Source organism: Pipra filicauda, unplaced genomic scaffold, assembly GCF_003945595.2.
Source record: "Pipra filicauda isolate LSUMZ 115617 unplaced genomic scaffold, ASM394559v2 scaffold78_size3787270_pilon, whole genome shotgun sequence".
Lineage (NCBI taxonomy): Eukaryota > Metazoa > Chordata > Aves > Passeriformes > Pipridae > Pipra > Pipra filicauda.
Window position 1 is genome coordinate 3609026 of NW_024104964.1, and position 24979 is coordinate 3634004.

The window sequence follows — 24979 nt, forward strand, 5'->3', positions numbered from 1 at the left end:
TCCCGCTGTCACCCTCGGCCACGCCCATGGGGGTAAATATCCCTCCCCAGAAGGTTTATCCCCTGTATATCAAGGTGGAAAATGCCACATGCAAGCCTTCCCTGGCCAGGAATACACACATGTAGCTCTGCCTGCCCCACACAGCTGCAGGTGAGGTGCAGGAGCTCATCCTTGGATTCCTGTTAACATCATTTCTTCCTGTGAATCAGTAACTCCGTGTGGGGTCTCGTTTGAAGTTAGGGCAGGAGAGAGATGGAGCCTCAGACTTCAAAGTTCAATGAAACACAACCAGAAAGATTCCCAAAAAACCCTCCAAAAATGGTGTTTTTCCCCATCAGAACAAACCATACCAGGTTGCTCCACACTGGAGCTGAACAACCCGTGGACAGAGGCTTCACCTTCCTCAGCTCTTGGCTCTGGGACACAGATGTGACAAAACAATCTGTTTTCAGCCCCTACAGTTAAAAAGCTCCACAACCTCTCAGCCCTTGTTAGCTGGAGGAAGGAGGTGCTTCTGCTTCTGGAAGAGTTGATGCTGAAAGCCTGGACAGGTGAAGAGCAAGCCCAGGGCTCTGGGAGATCGTGGAATAATTAAGGTCGGAAAAGCCCTTTAAGATCAAGCCCAACCATTAACCCAGTACTGCCACTAACCCACGTCCCTAAGCACACCTACATGCTTTTTGAACACTTTCAAGGACTCTTTTTGCTCTTAATTGGATATAAAAGTACACCTACCCTTCCCTCTGCAAGAACAAACTCCCAGGGTAAAAAGTATCCAGGCTTTATACATGGAAACAGATTTCACATACAGGAAGATAGCAAGACACCAGAGACAGTAAAACAAACCCGAGTGGGAGCTCTGCCTGCCTCAAACAGTGACAGGGTGTTATTTTGCCTGTGGATTAAACATCATAAAGTATTTAATGGCAAATGTCTGTCAGCCCCACAACCTGCCAAGGGTGAATAGTGCAGGTGAAGCAGTGGAATATTCAGAATATGGACCAACAGAACTGGGCTAAAGGACACAGAACTGGGCCCTTCATTTCAATTTAGCTTTTGGCTTTGTGAAACAAACCTTGAGTAATTGTTGAGTTAAAGGGTAACCAAGGGGTTTAAAAGATAAGACACCGCCCGAGTCAAACCAAACAAAGGCCTTAAACTGAAACCATGAGTAGGAGTTTTGGTATGGAGTCATTGGTGTTCTGCAGGGCAAAGCCTCAACTCCAAACTGCTCTGGGAGGCTCTAACCAAACCTTCCCAATGCTGACACCAGTGCCAGGGCAGCCTGACTTCTTCAGCTGGAGTTCTACAACTTAATGGCAGAAAACAACTTAATTTGCAGCAAACTAATATAACAAATTTTCTCCAGGTGAAGACCCAAGTTCACAAGGATTCCATCATTCTGTGATTCATGCAGCCTTTTTACTAAAACCCACACTCCTGTACTCACTTTTTCACCATTTCTGCCTCTGTGATGACCCCCAACCCATCTTTAGGGAGGACATCAAAAGCAGTTTTAAGAGGAGGCTTTTCCCTCCTGCCCTGGGAAGATGATCCTATGGAAGAGCTGAATCCCCCCGGGGCCAGACCACCCCAGAACAGCAGCTGCTTACCCTGGAGGTTGGTGTGTCCCATATGGCCAAACCAAAGTAGTCTTCTTCCAGCAGATTGAGGTGGTCACAGACTTTTTTAAGGAGCTCCTGTCCCTTGGCATGTTTCTGCAAATAGAAGAAGAAATCCTGTTGGACAGGCTGGGTTTTGCCTGTTCTCACTCACAGCAGAGGGGAGGAAGGGAATGGCACCAAACCACACTGTAAGCCCTGAGTAGCTCCAAATCACAATTCCTGGCTGTTTCAGAGCAAGGACTCCTTATGGGAAAGAGCATCAGGCATAAGAATTCAATGGAGAGGCAACAGGAATGCAGTGGGTCTCTCTCTTCTGACCAGCTCCCTGTCTGAAGGACCCCAAAGCTGAACTTCCCATCAGGAGCTCAGTAAACACCAAGGATCTGTACAGCTTTTCCCTGCCAAGGTACATTCAGAGCCCCAATATCTCCCGGATCCAGGCTGTCAGACAACCAGGTGTGGATCAAAAGATGAACCTGCTGCTACGACCCACTGCTACAGTTGTTCATTTTGGGGACAATCTGACTTTTTTTAGGTTCAGAAAAAAACCAGCAGCTCGGACCCACAGCCCATAATTTCTTGTGGCCTTTCCATCACCCCGATCTGCTGATGAAAACCACCTTCTCCTGTTTGCCTCCTGCACCCAGAGCTGCTCAGCACTTCTTGCCTCCAGAAACACACTCTGAGCATTCCTATTTCCTCTCCCCCCCACCCCCCCCCAAATCCTGCAGAAGTGAACTGGCCCTAGGAACAAGATACCCTTTTAGTCCAAAAGCATGAAGGAAAACATCCCTGAGGCATAAAACTATGGCAACCAGGAGCAGCTCATTCCATTGGAGGCTTTGTTAGAAGAAAGTGCCGTTCCAGTGACGCAGAATCAGCTTCACTAATGCCTTGCTGGTGCCCACAGCTCTCCTGTCACTCATCTCTGCATGGCAACTGCTCCAAGACCCCTGCCTGGTTTTATTCCTTGGCTTTATTCCAGCCTTTCAGCTGTCAGGTCCTTTGTGCACACGTTGTGACTCTATAGGTAACATAATGTATGTGTTAGCCTGGGTATCCCTCAAGGAATTGGCAGTGATCTAGGAATGAAAAACCTTCCAGGGCTGTCAGTTGGAAAGGATGCCTGAAAGCACTAATTCTCCTTGGATAAAGGCATTTGTGCTGCTCTTTGCCTACACCTTTGCAATTCCTTCCCAATTAAATCTTAATAAACTCTCAAAACACCAGAGTAGGATTACAGGGGTGTTAAAGCCCAGGGTGCCTGCCAAGTTAAGAGGGTCTCACTGACACAGTGGCCCCTCCTAATCCCCTCTGCAGTGCCCACCACAATCCTCTGGACCTACAGAGAGATTTCTCACGTCCTGCTCAAGTCAGGGCTCCCCCCCCCACCAGCAATGCCTGTGCCAGTATCCAAAGGCATCATGGATACACCATGGCAAGCTGTCATCAGGATTTAGGGGAACAGTTCCCTTTTGGGGGGCTGCACACAACATCCCTGGCCCAGGGGAAGGAGTTTGGGGCAGGATGCTCCGAGCTGATCCCAGGCAATGCCAGCAGCACCGTTACACAAACACCCGGCACTGACCTACTTGCCCAGGATCACCCAAGGTGACTGTTCCCACAAGGAATCCTGTGCCCAGATACCCTCTCCTGGCCCATTTACCAGCAGGACTGAGGGAAAACAAGCTGGTGGAACTATGCTCCAGTGGTAAGTACCACATTATTAATATTCCAGACAAGTACTTCAATACTAAAATAGGGATTTCTGCTCGCTTTTTATTGCCCTGACAGCACCACATCCCTGAGAGAGAATGCACAGAAGAAAGCAGAAGAAAAGCTCTCAGATGAAGGGGTTTGCAGTGCTCTAAGTCAACATAATAATTTCTAAATTGTTTACTGCAAATATATTCAACTGCAGGCTAAACACAGCGTGTTTTTCTTTATATCCAAGCACCAGCAGCCTGGGAGGTGAAGGGACCTTGGGGAACTAGAAAAGCACAAATCAATTTGGCAGCCCATTTTTCTCAAAGGAGAGGGGGCAAAAGATATTTAGACCGTCCCAACTTATCCCAAAAACCTAAACTCTGATCTGGGATACAAATGACAAAGATGATGAACAGCAAGTGAGATAAAGTTTGGGTTTCTTTGTTTTTTTTTTTTAAATCCTTCCTACCTTTATAAAGCATGACACCCTGGAATTGTAGAACAATAAAAAATAAAGATTCCTAGTACCCAGAGGCTTTTACAACACACTAAATAAGTTGTTATAGCTTACAGCAGGCTTGTTCTGCAGTAAAGCCTGTCATGTAATTCCCTGGCAGCACATTAGGCCCCTATTAAATCGTGTTTGTGGTGATTTTTCGAGAGGAGCAGAAGGGAGACAGGAGAGAGGAGAAGCAGAACCAAACCCCACAAGTACTTACATCCACAGCACACTCAAAAATGGTGTCATCCAGCAAGACCACTTTGCAGTACATGTTTCTGTGTCTTTTCACTGCTTTCTGGGCAGCTTTCAAATCCTTGTCTGCTTTGGTCTCCGGAGTCTCTGGTTTAGGCTCCGGCTTGGCACACTCTTCCTTGGCTTCTCCTTCTTCCTTGTCCTCAGGGTCTTTGCCTTCTGGCTCCTGCTCGTCCCTCCTCTCCTCCTGTGCAGGCTGAAACCCCCCCAACACCCCAATTTAGAGGTGTCAAACAAGCAAACAAAGCATCACACTAAATAAGCACTGCAGGGCTGGGGCCTCACCCAAAATTCATTATCTGACTTCAACCTGCAACCGAGGACCTGGAGCAGCAGCTGGGGTGAGCAAGGGAATGATATTAATTTTTAAAGCCCTTCCAAGTCATTTTCAAGTCTTCATTTAATAAAGGATGTAATAAAAAAGAAATAAGGGTTGATTAGAAAAATCAAGGCAGATTATATCCTGCAAATCTTCGTGGTGTTAATGACAGCACCTTTTGGACTGGGAAGGTTTTTGCCTCCCAGGAAAGACACTCAGTGCTCCCAGTACCAACCTGGGCCATGGGCTCTGTTCCAGTGCACCCACCCTCTACATGGCAAGGGGAATAGTTTTAAACTGAAAGAGGAGAGATTTAGATGGGATATTGGGGAGAAATCCTTCTCTGTGAGGGTGGGGAGCCCCTGGCACAGGTTGCCCAGAGAAGCTGTGGCCCCATCCCTGGAATTGTTCAAGGCCAGGTTGGACAGGGCTTGGAGCAACCTGGGCTGGTGGAAGGTGTCCCTGCCCATTCCAACCCAAAACACTCCATGACTCTATGGCAGCAGTGGCACTAAAAGGGGTGGTCAGGGCTAGGATTTCACAGCCATCTGAGCTGACCAAGCAGCTCTCTGCCACCAAAAAGGGAAGGCAGCCCTCACACCACTGTCCCTCTGCCTACAGAAGCACTTTGTGAGCCAGTTTAATCCACTGAAATAGCAGAAAGAGATGCAGTTTGGGGGCAGGAGGAGGAAGGAAGCCTTTTTTTTTTTCCCCTCTGCCATTTCAGCAGGTTAACCGAGTTCACGGGAGGCTCTGACGAGCACTGGAAGGGCTGGATGCAGCAGGAGCACAGCTGCAGCAGGGGAAGAGCAAAACCTTGTCTGTTCAAGCCATCACATCTCATGAAATCACACCCAGGCACAAGTGCACGGAGGTATTTAAAAACTAAATAATGTCCACAAGCTGCTGACTTCTGTTCCAGCAGAACTGGGACAATCGGGAGCAGGGAATCAGTCAAAGCTCCTAATGCCCGTCGGTCAGCATTTATCAAACTGCAGCACCTCACAACTGCTGTCACAGCAGAAATATCTGCAGAGTGTCACAGTTCAGAAAGCCACTGACTGGGATCTAAAATAAGAACTGGGGGGAAAAAAAAAAAAAAAAGGCACAAACGCTCCGTCTGAAGCGAACAGCCCGTGAAGGAAGGTTGGGGTGAACGCTCACGTGTGCTCAGAAGCACTAAATCAAAGTTAAACTGAGGAAGAAATCATGTATTTTAGAATCCCAGAATGGGTTGGGCTGGGAGGAACCTTATAGCTCATCCAGTTCTACCCCCTGCCACAGGCAGGGACGCCTTCCACTAGACCAGGTTGCTCCAAGCTCTGTCCAATCTGACTTTAAACGCTTCCAGCGATGATTCGCTCTTGAAAATACAACTTCTGGGTTGAAATTGCAAGAAAATTTCCAGCTCCTTCCCATCCTGCTATTCCCAACCCTCAGAGGTACAGAACATGAGCAGAGACCATCCCCTGGTTTTCACAGGCTCAGAAATTTGGGAAAAGAAAGAAAAATGTGTCACCTACCTTCTCTACAGCTTTGTAATTTAAAGGAGGTGGATTTACAGTTATTGCCTACTGGCAATGCTGGAACTTGTATTGCTCTGAATCCCAGTGTTTGTGGGTACCTGACAGTGCTCTGGAGCCACTCAGAACGAAGGCAGTGGGTAAGAAATCCAAATTTCACCCTGCACATTCTGTGACTCCAGCAACACATCCAGGTTCGCTGGGTTGCAAGAAATCCCCAGCTGAGGAAAAAGGACACCCTTCTCCAAGTCCAGGCACAAGTAACAGCAGAGCTGCCATCACCCAAGGAGTAAGAGAGGGCACCCAATACCCCCAAACCAACAACCAGCTGCAGCTCTGTGAATGTTCCCTGTGGCTGTGTCTGCCTCAATTTCTACTTTAAATTTTAAAACTTCACATATTTTGCACAAAAAATGACCCTGGCTGGGAAGAGCAGACACCAGACAGCTACCAGGAGCTGGGCTCAGCCCACCAGCCTGCAGAAATCCCTGTCTACATGATGCATAAGCAGAAAATGTTTGTATTTGGCAGGCTCAGCACCAGCCCAGACTGAGCAGATGACCAAGTCCTGAAATGCTGGGCTTGCGCTCCTTGAAGCTGAAGAAACCCTTCCCTAAATCCAAGTCCTCCACCTCAGGCCACTGACCTGCCCTTATCCTGCTCACACCAAGGAGATCCCAACTGGTTTTGGACCCTCTGAATGTGAACCCTCGTTCTGAGGTGACATCCCAACCTCAGCAGAGCAAGGACTCGCCACAGGGCACTTTAAGTTATGCTGGGAAGCGTCGAGCACAATTCCCAGGGCAGGTACTTGGCAGGACACAGCGATGCAGGGAGAAGAGTGGGAAGTACACGATGCAACACAGGGAGCTGACACCTCACCAGCTGTTCTGGTCAAGCTCACCAGCCTGGGATATGAAGTTTTTGGCTACAAAGACACATTTTTAGGACAGCAGGGAGCCCATCCCACAGGATGGGGTGTTTTTTTACCTGTGTTTCTGCACTGCTCAAGGAATGGAGATCCAGTGACGGGTCGGTTTTGAGCTCGGGCTCAGGAGCTGCGATCGGCGCTTTCACCAGGATGTCTTCATCAGGGCTGGCTCCTAATCCTGCGCCTTTCTGGTCACCTCCTGCCTCTTTAGGAGCATCAGTGTCTTTTTCCTCTTCAGACACCTGAGACTTGGGCCTCCTGAGGAAGGAGGAGAAGAGGCGGGACAGGCCCCGGCCCTCGGAGGTGCGACGTTCCTTCTTGCTCTGCTCCTCGTGCGTGGGGGTGTCTCCGTTGGAGGCCTTCTGCTTCTGCCCCTGCCCCTCTGACGTAGGCTGAGCCCCTTCCTCCAGAGAAGCCTCCTGTTTCTGTGCTTCAGCAGCTCCTTCCTCCTCCTTGGCTTGCTGCTGGTCCGAGCTGTCGGCGTCCGCCGCTGGGCTCTTCTCTGTTGTCATGGTGGTGCTGTAAGAGAGGAGCAGGAGGGCTCAATCCAGAGGTGGTTTCCAACATTCAAGCCTGGTTGAGCTGCTCAAGCCAAGCCACGAGCACAGACACGCCACGTTCACCAGTCACACCAGCCTGCCACAGAATCACAGAACGTTCTGAGTTGGAAGGGACCCACAAGGATCGAGTCCAACCCTTCAGTGAATGACCTGTACGAGGATTGAATCCCTGCCAACTCCAGCCTACAGAGTCACCAAGAGCAAAACCACTCCTTTTGCTGTGGTTTGCTTTGATAGAAACATCTCTGTTGATGTTTGCCCCCCGTTCTTTGGACAATGCTGAGAGAGTTGGGGCTGTTCAGCCTGAAGAAAAGGCTCTGGAGAGACCTTGGAGCCCCTTCCAGTGCCTAAAGGGGCTCCAAGAGTGCTGGAGAGGGACTTGGGACAAGGGCTGGAGGGACAGGACAAGGGGGAATGGCTTCCCACTGCCACAAGGCAAGGCTGGATGGGATATAATTCCTCCCTGTGAGGGTGGAGAGGCCCTGGCACAGGTTGCCCAGAGAAGCTGTGGCTGCCCCTGGATCCCTGGAAGTGTCCAAGGCCAGGTTGGACAGGGCTTGGAGCAACCTGGGCTAGTGGAAGGTGTTCCTGCCCTTGGCAGGGGGGTGGAACAAGATGGGCTTTAAGGTCCCTTCCAACCCAAACCAGTCTGAGATTCTGTGATCTAAACACACCACATCACACCACACTGATGGGGACAGGACTCATTGGTGCTGATCAACTATGTTGATCTGCACAAGACCAGTCCAGTGGAGCAGAGCAGGCTTTGGGATTCATGGAATCTTTGGATTGCACACAGCAAAAACGTAGAACGAAAAGGTTTCCAAACGACACCCATAAAATGCAGAGCAGATTTCCTCAGAGCCTGTGCTGTCAAACTGATGCAATGTTTATTTCAACTTTAGCCTGGGCTGTTGACACAAAAAGATGGAAATCACATGAGAAGAATATCTATTTAGGGTATAAAGAGGACCCAAAATAATCATGCTTTAGAGGGGATAGAACTAATCTTTGTGCGTTGCATCACATGTATCTGCAGCAATAAATTGCCACTGCTTACACTGAGCAAATAGCATATAATCCAATATGCCCCAATCCCCAGCCCGAGCCTCGGCGCACAAACACTTGCTCCAAATACAGACCCAAAATTAGGAAACGTTTCAAGATGTCACCCTCCTACGTATTATTGCATTCATCAGTTTTAATTTGACTCATGCTGATTACCAAAAGAACCAGAGTGCTGGAAGGAGAAAAGCCCCCCCAGCTCTCCAAAGGACTCTTCCCTTGCATTTAATGCAAACACTTGATATTATTCCTAACGCTGTGGTTAAACCAGGGCAGCATCAGAGATCTTCCCTGAGTTTGTTCCTCCAGCAATGCAAATTTCCTGAGGTTACAAGGTTTGGTTTGAGGTTTTGGTGATTTTATTTCTTTTCAGGGAGGGCTTTTGGAAAAGCAGGGATGGAACCCACTGGGTCTGTGCTTCCATTGGAGAAGTGTCAGATTTAGAACAGGCACTCTGGATCCTTTGAAACTGTGTCAGGGGAGGGTCAGGTTGGATCTCAGGAAAGGATTTTTCCCCCAGAGGCTGGTTGGGCACTGCCCAGGCTCCCCAGGGCAGTGGGCACAGCCCCAAGGCTGCCAGAGCTGCAGGAGGGTTTGGACAACGCTCTGAGGGCCAGGGTGGGATTGTTGGGGTATTCTGGGCAGGGCCAGGGGTTGGACTGGATGATCCTTGGGCATCCCTTCCAACTCAGAACACTCATCTATGCTATGAAACCTCTTCACTTCTCCCACAGTCCACTGCCAGAGATGCTGCTAGCCCTGTTAGCAACACTCTGCAGAGTCCCTCCAGCCACCATGCAGCCAATTCCTGCTCTCAACAGCTCTCCAAAGACTCCTGGAGACGCCACAAGGCAGTGGAAGGGGCAAGAACTATCAAAAAACCCATCACTCCAAGCCCACGACACAAGACAGACTCGCCACGGTCAACTCCCAGGGCAGAGCTCCCAATGTCCTGGCACACACGGATCGGGATGGATGCTCTGCAAGCCTGTCCCACCAGGATCACACGCCGACAGCGAGCTCCCTCTGGCACCAGCTGCCAGAGCAGCCTGCTTTGTAGTTGCTTCCCACTGTGTTTGTTTTGAATAAACACATTTGTAGGAATCGTTATCAAAACACACAACGTCGGGCGCGCGTCGCTCCTCAGACTAGAAAGGCAGAACCAGGGCTTTGGAGATGAGGACGGTGGGGAGGGCACAGCTGAGGAGCAGCTCTTATCAGCCACAGGAAACCAGAGGGACGGTCCACAAAGGAACATTTCCTCTGGATGTACGTTTCTCTCCTTAAATTCTGGAACAAGGATTGTTTACTTGTTTACATTTCAGAGCCGCAGTCCCGGACCTTTCTCGACGTAGGAAGGTGGGTCTCGCTGGCAATGAGAAAAACATCTCCTTGTCTTAAACATCTCTTTGTCTTTCCTCCATCCCTTGGGATTCCAGGCTGCAGCTCAGCCAGATCCCCTCGGCAGGGCTGGGGATGCGGAGATGGGCACGTAGGAGCCCTGCCCTTCCCAATAAACATTTCATAGCTGCCAGCACCAATAACTCACTGGGTGCAGCAAACCTCCTGCTGCAAGACTTGAGCTGCTCCGACCCAGGCTCACGGCTGGATCCCTCCCCTGCGAGTTTTATGCTCAGAAATGGTTTTCCCTACGCTCCCCGTCAAAAGTAAAGAGATCAGCAAGCAAATAACATAACTGAGAGGCTGCCCAGGGCAAAGGGGGGAAAGGAGATGGTCTTTAAGGTGCCTTCCAAGCCAAACCAGGCTGTGATTCTGTGATTTTCCAAGACAAAAAGCACCTTGGCTGCACTTGTTTTGTTTCCATCCCAGCCCGCAGCAGAGCTGACACGAAGAGCAAAGTTCCCACACCACTGCTCCTCAACCCATCCTTTGGAGAAAGCACAACCCACAGCCAAACCACAAGCAGGTTTCTATTTAAATTCAATTTTTCTTCCTTCACTATCCCACAAGGCAATTCTGCCGAGCCTGCAGGTGCCTCGGGAGCTCCCTGGATGCTGGAGGAGGATGCTCTGCTCTTGTAGGAGCACTCAAGTGATGCTGCTCACCTCCTGCTCTGAGCTGCCACACTTGTAAATACTGCATTTGGGGGTTTTCTTTGGTACAGGCTGAAGGTTTTGATGCCAGACAGCCTGTAAAAAGCAGGCTCTTCACAAGTCTGGTGTAGAGAAGGTGTTTGACGCTACAGAAATAAGGAAACCACAACAAAACTCAGATACGATCCCAGAGAGAGATTTCAGAGTTGAAAATCTCACCAGAAAATATGTATTTATATTTAAGCATTTTTAAGTTTAAGAACATCCTCCAGACAAGAAAGCTTTGGCAACAGGAAGCAACCTGAAGAAAAGGGAGTTAAATACTCCCAGAGAAGCAAAAAGGCTTTGCCCCACTGGGGACACTTGCAACCACAGGTTGACCTTCCACCAACCACATCCCCTTCACCTGCCAGAGGAGGATCTGGACCTCCTGGGAATGCTGGAAGAGGCTTTAGCAAAACATCTCCTCTCAAAAGAAACAGGAATGTTGAGATACTTGTCTGTCACCCTCTCCTACCTGTCAGCTCCTCCAGTGTCTCTTATTTAGGCACACAAATAAGTGTAGTGACCATACCTGAAGAAGGGCAAAGTTAATTAGAAATTAGGAATAAATAGTTCCCTGTGAGGGTGGGGAGGCCCTGGCACAGGTTGCCCAGAGAAGCTGTGGCTGCCCCTGGATCCCTGGAAGTGTCCAAGGCCAGGTTGGACAGGGCTTGGAGCGACCTGGGATAGTGGGAGGTGTCCTGGTGGAAGGAGAGGGTCTTTAAGGTCCCTTCCAACCCAAACCAGTCTGTGATTCTGTGACAGAAAATCTAACTTATCTCTGCTTCCAAGCCTGGAAAAATGATTTATGGCTCGTGCCATAGCTCGTGCCCAGTGGTTTAGTCTTTCAGAGAGAGAAGAAAAAGGACTGTCCACGGGGAAAGTTCAGTTCTTGGAAACCCAAACTGTCTCACAGCGATGCCCAACACCAGATAAGGGTGATCACAGTGCTGGGACAAATTGTCTTGACCTTCCTACCCAAAAACGTGTGGCTTCTCAGAACGCTGCTGCTCCAGCAAGAGCTGGAGACAATGATAAGAGAAAAATTTCTGCTAAAAATAGGCAAAAATCAAATAGTTTCAGCAACAGCGTGGTGGGTTCTTTTTTTTTTTTTAAATGCGTTCCTTCCCATTTCATAATGTGTGTGAAAAGCACACAACTCACCAGAGAAACTACAGAGAACATTGCTCAAAATAGACAGCACAGCCCGAAAATTCGGTTTAGTCAAGACCTGGTGCACGTGAGACAAACCTGAGGGTGGGAGGGGAGGAAACTGCAGCCGCCCCCAGCAGGACTCGCCCCACGCGTGTGTGAGTTACGTGTCCCACACGGGATTTTTACTACAGTTAAAAAAACATTCCAAGGCCAGGCTGGAAGGGGCTTGGAGCAACCTGGACTAGTGGAAGGTGTCCCTGCCCACGGCAGGGGGGTGGGATGAGGTGGGCTTTAAGGTCCTTTCCAATCCAAACCGTTCTGGGATTCTATGACCACAGCAGAAAGCTGTTTGTTAGGGGAGTTTAAATAAAACAAGAAATTCAAGTGCAATAAAATAAGCCCCTCGATAAGGAATTCAAACAACCTGAAAATACTCTGAAGCACCAGAACCGTTCGGAATTTATTTAATATATTTTATTAGAGGAATAATTAGCGCTGACATTTATAACCCCTGTCAGAGTTAACGTGCACGATCTTTCTGTGCTGGTACTTTGGGTCCTGAACAAAAGAGATGCTGTCACTCAGCCTGACCTGGAGGGTAATAGGAGACTCCAGGAGCCTCATTGAACAGGGGAAAAATAAACCACCCAACACAACACAGATGGCACATTACAACTGCCCGGATTTAATTCTCACCAGAGCAGCCCTGGTAATCTACTGCACGTCGGCAGCCCCGTGCCCCTCTCCCATCTCCTGCTCTCATACAGCTTTCCTATTTAAATGAGGGCAAAAATAGTAGCTCACCATCTGCTGAAAGCAAATCATTTATGTCAAATTGAAGACTGGGCTTATAAAATGACCTGACTAAATGGAGCAGTAAGTGCATTACAACCGAAGGGAGCTGAGAGCTCCTCCCCCTGTATCCTCAAAAATCCTCCTGGATGCTACAGAATATGGAAATTCATGGGCTTTGCTCATTGGTAAAGTGCTGAAATTTAAATGAAAACATGTACTTGTCACTGGAGCCTTGTCTGCTGCGATGGGTTTGGAAAGGCTGCCCCGTGTGGGACCTGCTAGGAAAACTCACTTGATCTGGGAGCAGTTGGACTCAGAACAGAGCCATGGGGAAGGCACGTGGGCAGGGCTGCCAGGAAAATAAAGCTCATGGACTATCCCATCATATTCCAACACAGGAGTTTGCTAGAAAGACTAAGAAAACCACCAGTTTAATACGAGTGTTGTTCCCTATTCCATAGAGAGCAGCTACTCTTGGGGCTCCCTTCCCCTCTTCAGCAGAGGTCAGAGCAAAACCAAGGTTTGGTCTCAAACACACAGTGCCTGATGGACCTTCCTCTGCAAAACCAAGTCTGCAAATGCTCTGACCACACCAAACCCCCCAAGAGGACACAGGGGGCTCAGCCTGGCAGGCAGCAGCCGCTCCAAAAACCCTCCTTAGGCAGAGGAGAGGCATCTGCAGGGAGGGAGGGATCCATCCAGACCCATCCCCACCCCACAGGCAGCTCAGCACCTGCGTGGTACAGATAATATCCCAGGGGTTGGTCCCTCCACCAGCCTCCCACAGGGGCAGGGAGCACAGAAACACGGCAGGGGCCAAAAATCTGTGCAGGGAAAAGCAGCGGGAACGGTGCTCAGAGCACCAGGAGCGAGCAGTGCTGCATCACAGGGGGGCACATCCCAGGATGGGCTCTGCCTCAGCAGGTCACTCCACCACGAGGAAGCAAATGCAAGGATGGGCTCTGCCTCAGCAGGTCACTCCATCACAAGGAGGAAATCCAAGGATGGGCTCTCCCTCAGCAGGTCACTCCATCACGAGGAAGCAAATCCAAGGATGGGCTCTCCCTCAGCAGGTCACTCCACCACGAGGAAGCAAATGCAAGGATGGGCTCTGCCTCAGCAGGTCACTCCACCACAAGGAAGCAAATCCAAGGATGGGCTCCATCCCAGCAGGTTGCTCCATCACAGCCACTCCAAACTCCGTGTGCAAGGAATACCCACAGTGGGGATGACACCAAAGCAGAGATGACAATGCCACCGAGGCTCTCCCACAGCAGCACACCCCTTGCTAAAGCAACAGTTCAACACAAAATAAGCAATAGATCTCCATCAGCTGAACAGGAGGATTTTTTCTATGAATTATTCATAGGGAGTTGTTTTTTTTTTTCCCCCTGCCTGAACACAGATGTGTTTACTTACACTGTGCCTCATTTACACTCAAGGTTTAACATAACAGGGCTCATTTTCTTCCCTTACAGTTTTCCAAGCACAGGGCTAAAGCGTTTCTGGGTTTTTTTTGCTTTTGTCGTTCTCCCTTTGGTTGTTTCCAAACCAAAGCTATAATTAGAAGCCAAGAGGGACTTGCACACTCCTTTGATAAAGAGCTGCCTGCTAGATAAATACCACCCCTGCACACACACACACACACACACAGGCACCTGCCAGGACGTTCCACTGCTGCACCGAGAGCCAGAGGGATGTTTGATGCTAAAAGCTCTTAACAGGTTTCACCACCGAGTGCTCCAGCTCACACACAAGGGCTGTTCCTCCCCTGTGGGCCGGGGACATCGTGTTTAACCACTTCATTTGTTACTGCATGGCTGCAAAGCCATTTGCATCCACCCCAGTGCCTCGAACGCATCCGCCGCACCCCAGTAGGACACCCCAAATTCATTAAAAATAACCATAATCACACAGTTATTTGGATGTGATGAGCTGAGAAATGCACAGTATTTAAACCATCTAAGGGAACCACTTACAAGAAGGACTGGCATGGCCAGAGCCACATTAGGCTCATCCTCCACCCAGCCTAGGTGAAAGCTGGCTGAAAGCATCCCCCACCCCAGCTTTAAGCTGGGCTTACTGCTTCAAAATTGCCACTGAATATCATGGAATCATAGAATAGTTTGGGTTATCCAGTTCCATGTCCCTGTCATGGGCAGGGACACCTTCCACTAGCCCAGGTTGCTCCAACCTGGCCTTGGACACTTCCAGGGATCCAGGGGCAGCCACAGCTTCTCTGGGCAACCTGTGCCAGGGCCTCCCCACCCTCCCAGCCAACAATTCCTCCCCAGTATCCCATCTAATCCTGTCCTCTGGCAGTGGGAAGCCATTCCCTTTGTCCTGTCCCTCCATCCCTTGTCCCAAGTCCCTCTCCAGCTCCCCTGGAACCCCTTTAGGCACTGGAAATGGCTCTCAGCTCTCCCTGGAGCCTTCTCTTCTCCAGGTGAACCCCCCCAACTCTCCCAGTCTGTCAGGGACACTTAAACAAGTTAGCACTACACTACCCTAAGCTGATTTCCAGACCTTTTCTCCTGTAAGTCAGCCACTGATCCTCCTCCTCTGAACACCAACACTCCAAAATATTCAATGCAAATTCTCCCCAGCAAGAGCCTGCAGGGAGGGAAACCCCCAGGACACGCTGCCTAACCCTGTGCTGCCAGGGTCTGCCCAGGGGCACAGCAATGTGGTTTTGTTGCTGTTTTAATGAGTTTTAAGGAGTTGCACCAGATGCCAGGCTGAGCTAATTTACGTGGTTTGCTCTTCTATGCTCACTGCAACCATCAAACAGTGGAGACAAGGGGACTAAAATTACCTTTACAGTAATTATCAGCCTGAACATTGCACTTTAAAGTTTAATGATCCCCACCTAGGAGTGCAGGAAGGCACTGGCCAGCTGCAGATTATCCACAAAATCCCTCTATTCTTGGTTTTCTGGACAAGCCCCAGATGCTTACACCTCCAGATCAACATGGGGATGGAAAAGCCAGAGACCTCCTCAGCATCCACCAGCCTGGAACAACCCAGATCCAGCACAGCTGCAGCCTCTGGAGACACAGCTGGGGCAGCAAAAGCTCCAAAGAGCCCAGGAATAATGAGTCAGCAAGCAGGGAGGGTTTTGTGAGGCTGAGTTTCACTGGGTGGGTACAAACCACGGCAGGTATCAGCACTCAGCAGCCTGTGCTGCTCCCGAGCTGGGGGAAGGCTTTGTTTCAGGAAGGGCCACCCTTTTCTAAAGTCTCCTCTTCTTTCAGGGCTCAGTATCATGTGCAACACACAGAGAAGGAGAAATCCATCCCCAACACAAATCTTGAGCTGTAAATTCCCAGTATCACAGACAGAACCCAACCTTCAACCATTTGAAAACTCACAAGACCAGGCAGCTTGGCTTTAGAGCCCATAAGAGCTAACTGAAGTCCCCAGCAAAACCAGCAGAGCCTGTGGAAGCACAGGGCCCACCAGGCCTTTCCCAGCTGGCTGCAGCAATGGGAAATGCAAACTGGGATGCTGCTGACCTTGCCTCAGACTGGGAACAGCAAAGCTTCTTCTCTGGGCACCGTGTACAGGAGGGAGGGAGGGAGACAGCTCCTCCAGAAAGCTCCCCTCTTTTTCTTTTTCCCCTTTTAAATAGTGCAGGTGATGAGTTAATTCCAAACTCTGCGTCATTCCCAGAAAATCATCCCATGGTGCTTCTGCCTGTGCCCAAGGAGAACATGCAAACATCCATTCAATCCTGGTTCCACGTTCCCAACAGAGATGGTCCACAGGCAGCAAACCAGTCACTCAGCTGTTTTCCCAAACACAGGAGTCAGAAGCTGTTTGTAAAGCCTTGAGGTGCTGACTCTTTGACTGGGACAAGCTCCAGTGCCACCAGGGCCCCAGAAGGACGTTGCCCCAGTGAATGCAGGGCCACGTACCACAAAAGGGCACTGCGTGTCCCAGGCACGCACTTGGACACTTCACACCACCTCCATAGGGATGGTTTTCTGCCCACTTTTCCTGCTCGTGATGCTCAGTGACCCCAAAGTCACCCTTCCCCTTGGGGTGGCTTTGCAAGCTGGGGAGCAAAGGAGAAGATGGTTCCTGGAAAATCCCAGCGGGTTTTGCAATGCCTCCCACACAGAGGATGTTCCCCAGCAGCCCTTCAGGGATCCTGAACTGCAGTGACACCCTCCCAGAGTCAAATGAGCAATGGGAGATCAGTGTCAGGATTAGAGAGACATCCTCAGCAGTCCCCATCCCAGGACAAACTCATCCTCTTGGCACAGCCAGGGAGAAGCCCTCAGTGAGCACAGCTCCCCAATATTTCCATACACAACGTTCACTGTCCCAGATCTGGTGCAATTTGGCCCGTTTCACGCACACAAAAGCACCTCAGGGATGCCTGAAGGTTCTGCCCTGCTTTCAGCACCTCACACACATCTCTCCTCTGCTTCTACACAAGATCCCAGAGCATCATCCCAAAACAGCCAAGAGCCGGTGATGGCACTGAGTGGGGAGACACCAAACCATCACTGGGTGACACGACTGTCACCTCCCAGAGGCTGCACCCCAGGGGATAAAAACTCTCCCATCCCCAACAGGAACCAAACTGGAGGAAGTGTGGAGCAGCAATCAGATATGTTCTGTGCTCAGCAGTCAACTACAGACACATGGCAGAACAGGTCAGTCCTGTCACCTCCCGGAGCTGCTCTTTTCAGCAGCAGAATCCCCCACTCAAAACTCGCCCTCCAGCAGTCTCCACCACTTCTGTCTGTTTGTTTTTTCCACCCAACAGTGAAATCAGGCAGCTTTAGTTTTTAATCCCCTTAATTAGGGGTGTGCAGCAGCCTTCATTCCTTAATTACATCCATTGACACATCTGATGCAACACATTTACAAACAACCATTTTCACTGGAGATGGCTTTGAATCAAAATTGCCGTCATTCCCACACTGGCTGCGCTGTGTCACCAGCGGGGAGAAGACACAACACGACGTTCTGGATGCTTTAACAAGACACACAGCTTGGGAATGCCATTTTCATTAAATAATCACCTGTTTCTTTGGCAGGGTTCAGGAGAAACCCCCGGCAGTCTGAGGCAGCAGAGTGGGAGCGCAGCTATCAGAAGTTTACAGCAAAAAAGCGACCATCCATTTCAGGCAATCCTCTCACTATTGTCCCGTGGGATCAAGGGGTGATATTTCGGTGCCTAACCCAGAGATTTTGGTCCATCACCATTCCAAAGCTCTGTTAACGGGGTGCTTAATTTCAGCTGCTCAGCTGCCAGGAATCCCTTTGATCCTCTGGGAGAGCAAACACCCAGCGAGCACCTTATCACCCCCACTTCTGCTGCAGAACCAAACTAATGACGCTGACACCTCCTGCCTGCCCACAGAGCCACGACAGAGTTATCCCCCAGGGAGCCTGTGCTCACTCCTGCTCAGAATTACTGCCCCGATCCCATCCGGATGCACTAATGGCTCACCAGGACACGGCAGTTGAGCTCCAGCCTGGCCTATCAGCAGTAGGAAACAGTGAGCAGGATATTAAATACCATCTTGGGGGGGAAGGGTGAGCACTGATTTAAAAAAATGGGATGGAAGGTAAGATGGTGTTGTGAGGTTTCAGCGCTGGAGACCCAAGTAAGGATCCACGTTGGTGCTCACAGCTCAGCTCCGGCATCAGCCCAGGGTTGCTGCCATCATTTGCATGGAGGAAATGTGCACAAACATCGCTTTCTTCAGACTACAGAAAGGAAAAGGAAGTTGTGTTCACGCTCAGCACTGCAGGGAGGGGTCAGAAACACATTTTGCACCCACATCCAGGGGCTGTTTGCTCATATTTTCAGTTGCCACCCTCCTTTCTGCGCTGGATGGGTTGGTGTGGGAGGGTGTTGTGGGTTGTGATTTCACTGAACAAACAGCAGCAATGCCACGTTTCACCAGCTCTCAAGAGGTATTTTTTACTTCTTCAACGCCCACCTTTGCCACCCAGCACACCAGGCCAGTGTCAGTGCTGAGTCTCACCCTGGTGCTCCCGGATGGTCCTCGGGTTTGTGAACAAAACACTGCAGCACCTTCCCCTCCAGCCACACCTAATCCTGCTGATCCAAACAGCTCCACCCAGGAGCTCCATGGACAACATGCACTAAAGGCATGTCTCCCACCCTCCTGTCCAGCTGCACTTCATCTCTCTGCCTTCCACCACCCCTCGATCCCCTCCTACCTTCTCTCCCCACTTCCAGGGGCTGCCCAGGATCCCCACCCACTCACACCTTTCCCTCGAATCTTCTCCCTTTCATCCTGCATTAAACATCACACTGGGAGAAGCTTAACATCCCCAAGGGCACTAAAGGGAGCCTGGGCATGGAGACAGGTGGACATGAGAAACTGGGGCAGCACTTGGAAGTTGTAAATCAGCTTTCCCCACTCCCACCAGTGTTGGCACACACCTGCCGTGGCACAGCCAGGACACTGCTGGCCACCAACCAGCTGAGAAGACAACAGCAAACACCTCCCGACTGTTTAAACACTGCAATATTTGAATATAAGTGAAAAGCCATTAAAGACCAAGCATTTCCTTTAGTAGGGATAAAGCATATGCAGAAAACATCAGCTGGTTTAAATCTCTCCCTGCTAAAATAAATCATAGCTGAGGATAGTGGTGCTTTCTGGATAAGCTACTGGCCTTGTGTACACAATTTAGCATCCCATTGATACTTACTTTGTGAGTTAGGTCTCAAAATAATCCTTACTCTATTGAAAGTGTGTGCCTGTGTGTGTGCACACCCTCCCCCCGACAATATAACGGTGGGAAGAACAACCACATGTTTTTTTGGAGAAGCTTTGCTTATTTTTCCCTTTTTTATATTTAAAACCCAGTTGTGCAATTGCCTCACGCACAGCTGAAGCCTCATTGAGCCCAACAGTGCTTCATCCAGCTGGAAGCTCTGCAGACTCACAGGGTCCCGGCTATTTATGAAGTACCAAAACCAACAGAAAATCAAGAATAAACCATATCACCCTCAGTATTTTGGACTCGAAAACTACTGGTCTTGCCCAGCACCCAGGGCTGAAGACTAAATGGAGAGCCCCAGCTAAAACTGTGCTGCTGAAGGGCTGCGAGTCCCACAGTCACAATTCCAGACAAGTGAGCCGCTCTTTTCACCGTGCTGCTGACAGCAGGAGCCACACAACAATATTGCTGAAATCCACATTCATGCAGCACAAGGGAATAAAATGCCACACAAATCCTCTTTTCTGCAAGCTCTGGTGATATCATTGTTCGGGTTAAAACTGCCATGAGGAGACCCTTCAAACGAGGCCAGGGGGAAAGAGTGGAGAGAGCAAAAAGCATCGGTGAGCTCACCCAGGCGCCCCGGCCAGGCGGCTCCTGCCAAACCAGCTCTTTGCTCCTCCAATAAATACATCCATAAACCACCTCCTCTGCACTTCCTTCAGGTTCTCCTTCTATATACCTGAGCTGAAGGTAAATGGTCGCCTGTTCCTCTGTAAGATGAAAATAACGAGCGTGCACACAAGGTCTGAGGGGGCTCAGCTCGCTCCAAGGCACCTCCTCGACGGTGCAAGCCGTGACCAGGGCACGAGGAAAATGAGAGTAGAGAAAATGCCACACCAGCTGCAGAAAGCAGGTTGGTTTTTGCAGCCCTTGCAGTGGCAAGAAGTGTGGTTTAAGAATAAAAAGCAAAAACAAGACAGAAACAAATGCAACGAGCTGGTCTCCGTTCAGGACGCCACTGCACAGCCCGAGCTTGCTCCAGCTCCCCAACTAAACAAGCCGCAAAAACTCTTCTGAAGTGACCTACAACTCCAAAACAAGAACATTTCATTTTCTTGTTTAAAAAATATCTGCCTTACCGGGTTGTGCCCCCTCTTCAGCACCCGGGGAAGGAGGAGAGGACCTGCCCTGCTCTGCTCCGCACGCTCCGGATCGCTGCCTTTGCTCTGGGGCGCCTGCGTTGAGCGCAGACCTCGCTCGTGCCACCCGTCACTGCCATGTGGATTTGCTGTTTCCCAGGAGTTTTACCTGCTGACACTACAACTGCAAGCCTGTTTGGTTTATTTAACCATGCTCCTGCTCTTAAGCTACCATCCAATTACTGCTCCCAATTACTCGGCGCTCAAGAGCCGACGTTAATTACCGAGCACCCTGCGCACGAGGCTGCTGCCGGCTGCGCTGCACGGGGCTTCAAACCTGCTGGCATCCAGGACCAGCCTCTCCTCTGGGGGAAGAAACACAGATTCCTGGTCTCAGTGGTGGAATAACAGCCCTGAGCATGAAGAGGAGGTTTGGTGAAACAGCAGAAGGTCATTGCAGCCTCACCGCCCAGATCTCAGCAGCCTCTGGGATCCCCCCGGCATCCACAGCACTAAATATCTGTTTTCTCCTTTGGGATTCAACAAAACACAGCAGCAGTTCAGGACTGGGGTTGTTAACTCAGGGGATGTGGGGCACACACCAGTAACAGCAGCCAGTGCTGCATAAATGCAAGTGAGTTCTAAGTGCCTTTGGAAAACCAGCCAAAAACAGGAGGATGGAGACCCCAAACTCCCCAAAATACAGAAAAAAACACCTGAAAAAACATTGCCCTCCAAGCACAGGTCACTTTATACCATGACTTGAGCTTTTCAGGCATTGACACCGGACCTGGAAGGTTAAGACCCAAAACAACTCCCTGTGGCAGAGCCCTGGGACACGGGAGCCCAGCGTGAGCCTTCAGGGACGGCACGGAACGACCCTCTGCAGCTGGCAGAGCCTTCACAGACACACTGGCATCTGCAGGCAGCAGTGCAAGACGTTATTTTGCAACTCACATTGCTCAGATTTAATAATCCCCCTGGTGAAAGACATCCTTCTGTAGGACTTTGAGAAAGATCCCGTAAACTCTGGCCTCTTCTTTTCCTTTCTACAAATAGATCCCTATTGCACAACGCACTGCCACTGTGTGAAACAGCGACGTGCCAGAAGGAAATAGCACTTCACCACGATTATCTACTCATTTTTTATCAAATGTTAGATTTTTTTTTGGCTCAAAGTGTGCGTTTTAACTTGTGTGGTGTGGTGCACTTTCACCAACAGCAATGCAGAACTCAGTCCTGACAACAGCAGGGAAGAGACTTCTACATACAAGAGGAAAAATAAAAAGGTGAATAACTCCAGTAGGGCTTGGAGATCCCACTGCAGCATCAAGAGGGAACGCTGCAGTGGCATGAACTGCTCCCATAAGGAACGTGCCTGCACAGGGACACAGGGAGGTGTCCCATGCCTGGAACTGCATCAGTCGAGTCCTGTGGGGCAGCAGAACGTGCCTCTCTAACCCACAATATATTTCATATTAAGGGCAGCAATTAACTCAATTAGTGGTCACCCAGTGAGCTGCTATGTTACAGAAGGAGTTCATTTTAGGCAGCAAACCCAAGTTCCAGCATGGCTGGAAACAGGAAGATGCTGCACAAGCACAAACGGGCTGGTGCCATTGGTAAATGGGGAATGGCTGCATAGGCTCCTGCTGCAGGTGGCTGATCCCAAACACTGCATTAATGCCAGATGGGTGGATCTCGGATTTCAGATGAAACACACACATCCCCATTTACAGTGATTCAACCCAAAAAGACAGTCCTCCTACTAAAATGCAAGTGTCACATCCATTTTTCCCCACAGTAAGTGCAGATCACACATATGATCACTGCAAAAGCCATAAGGGACTGTGCCGGGTACCACACTGGCTCATTGCTTGTGTGACAAATTATCAACTTGAAAATCAAATATCTGCACAGCTCCAAGCTGAATTTTTTTCCAATTTGCATTTTTTTCCAATTTGCATTTTAAAAAAAAAATTATAATTCACTGCTTGGAGCAGCAAAGATATATTTTTCTTTAAAACACGGCAACAAATTTCAAGCATATTTCCCAAAGCACCATCAAAGAGCTCATTGCTGCCAATACCAAGAGGTCTGGATCTTTTTGTGTCTGGAAATCAACCTTTAATTTTAAAGCTTGTGCAAAGCCTGGGGTTCTCCCAGGTTGTTTTCAACAAACTTGCCCCATCCTGAGCTCTAATGACTCATCTCCAGACATCTCTGACTCGCAGCACCTGAACTGCTGCACCCATGAAACACCTTGTGACTAGGCAAAACCACAGTCCATGGGTGGGAAAGCAAGGCAAGGAGATTAACTTGGGAAAAACAGACAAAAACTGCACGTTGCCCAGTTGGTGTTTCCTCTGGAGATGTGGAACTGAGCGACTGCTGGGTTTGGCTGACGCTCGGCGTCGTGGGGTGCAGCCAAAATCCCAAATGCTGTTGCTCCATTAGCAAAGCTCTGATGATGTTTTCCAACAGAGAGGCTTGTGATTTTCCCCTCTCCACTTGTTTTCTGTAAATGTCTCAAAATATTTTCTCAGGGAGTGTTTCTGCTGACGGGAATCGGGGGAAAAACAGGAGCAGACCCTTGAGGTAACACAGGAACAACCCACCCACGAACCTCCTGCTTCAAGAGGTGCACAGCTGCAGCTCCACTTGATGTCTCCTCCCCCCCAACCAGCTCGAAAATTTATTAGAACAGGTGTTTTTAATGAAAAAACAAGTGTTCTTCACCTAAACCAAGACTTTTTCTAGTGGCAAAGCTCAAGCGCTACAAAAGTTACAATTAATCAAAGCTTAGTTTCAGTATAACTCACCACTCCTGGGTTTTCTGCCACAGTCAGAAGCTTCAGAAGGTTACACTTACAAGATTGTGCTTGTTTCCAAAACAAGCACAATCTAGCTACAATTTTCCAGTTTATTTTACAGTTAATACATCAAAAGGGCAGAGTTCTTTGTTTCTTTACAACTGTATTTTCAAAGGCCCAGGCAGGAGCTGCACAGGAACCGAGGGCTTTTCGCATCTGCTCCTACCACAGGAGTGATTTACGACTGTTTGTGCTGAGAAATCACGAGAAATGGTTAATGTACAACCACTCCCCCCAGCAGACAGAGCCAACCCTGTAATCAGGTTGGTACCTCAACGATGAGCTCCGTGCACACCTTGCAACCTGCAGGGTGCTGGCACCTGCTCCCTTCACTTGTGTTTGCAGGGAACCTTATCACTGGCACAGATGTAGCTCAGATGCCTCAAAAAAGTATAAAAAAAAAAGAAGTTTAATTCCACCCTATTGGCATATGTTGTATATAATGCAACGTGTGTGCATCCCTAGATGGCTGGCCTGTGTTGGGATCAGCACTGCGTGGATCAAACCCCACCTGTGCCACAACCAGGCTCGTGCTGGAGAGTCCAGCTCAATTATAAAAAAAAAAAATAAACCTGCAAGAAAAGCGTCACAGTGAAATACCAAATTCCCCTGTAACTGCAAGTCTCCTTTCTTTGCCCAACTCATCCCTCACATCCATTATCTACTTCCATTCCTCCCTGGCAGATCCAGTTCCCCCCAGCTCTCCCTCTCGATTCATCGTGCAAGGGGAACTCCTTTTTTAATAAACCACATGCCTGCAAAAGGAATATCACCATTTGTCATCACCGGGGCACATGAAGAGAGTCAACCATCATTTTTAAATAAGCCAAGAGCAGCGGCTGCAAAACACGAACCACTAACGCTGTCCCTGCCACCGCTGGTTTTCCCACTGGCATCTGATGGGTGTTTGCAGGTGGGAGCAAGAGCACCTGAACCAGGAAGAGGAATATTTCCACACTGGTGTCCCAAAACTGAGGGGATGGGAGACACCAGCTACTCGAAGCACCTCGCTTCAGAACAAAATAAAACAGAACAAAAACTTGCTCCAGTGCGCAAGAGCGAGGGGAAAAAAGGTCATTTTTTTGACATGAACACACTCAGGCACTGCAAGTCCCTTCAGTTCTTGTTATCAAGGGGATATTCAAACCTCAGTGAGGACCCCAAACCTCACTGCAGAGAGAGGTGTCCTGCCAGAGGATGGGCACACCAGCTGCTCTGACCTCGTCAGGCAACCCCAGCTTTATTCCACCATTTCCCGGGGGAGGGAAGGGAAGTGCAGAGACAGGCGGGAGCAAACAAACTGATACAGCCGCCCATAAACAAAGGAAGTGTTTTCTGAAGGCGGCATCGAGGTGGACAGGATGGAAATAACAGAAGCAGCAGTTACAACAACAACAACAACAAAAAGCTCCAGGAGAAGTCTGAAGAAACTATTTCTTCCAACAACACACGTTGGAAGAGGTATCAGAGGAATTCAGCACGTGGCCATTTCCCTGCTATCGCCAGCACACCCTTCCCATGTTGATGGAGTTGCTCTCACTGCAGATAAACCCCCTTCTCCAGGGTCTATCCTGTGCCTGTCCCCTACAATATTAAATTATTATTCAGAACCCCCTGGAGAATGAAGCCAGCTCATCTGTGTGATTAAGTCAGCAAACCCATGTGTCTGCAAGAGCTCTCTTCCATCATGTTTAAACACCCAGGAGGGGCCTGGCTG

The 24979-nt window shown here is 49.6% G+C and overlaps 1 protein-coding gene across 13 annotated transcripts in view; it reads right to left on the reverse strand.

The window, feature by feature from the left end:
• EPB41 (erythrocyte membrane protein band 4.1) overlaps nucleotides 1-24979 on the reverse strand; it is an 83061-nt gene that overhangs the window by 41062 nt on the left and 17020 nt on the right. For all 13 annotated transcript variants that reach the window (XM_039389984.1, XM_039389985.1, XM_039389986.1 and 10 more), the window contains exons 2-4: nucleotides 6919-7378; nucleotides 4052-4282; nucleotides 1614-1718 (exon numbers count right to left, since the gene is read on the reverse strand). In XM_039389984.1, coding sequence (XP_039245918.1) covers nucleotides 1614-1718; nucleotides 4052-4282; nucleotides 6919-7371 — 789 coding nt within the window. In that variant the 5' untranslated portion in view covers nucleotides 7372-7378. The remainder of the gene's footprint in view (nucleotides 1-1613; nucleotides 1719-4051; nucleotides 4283-6918; nucleotides 7379-24979) is intronic.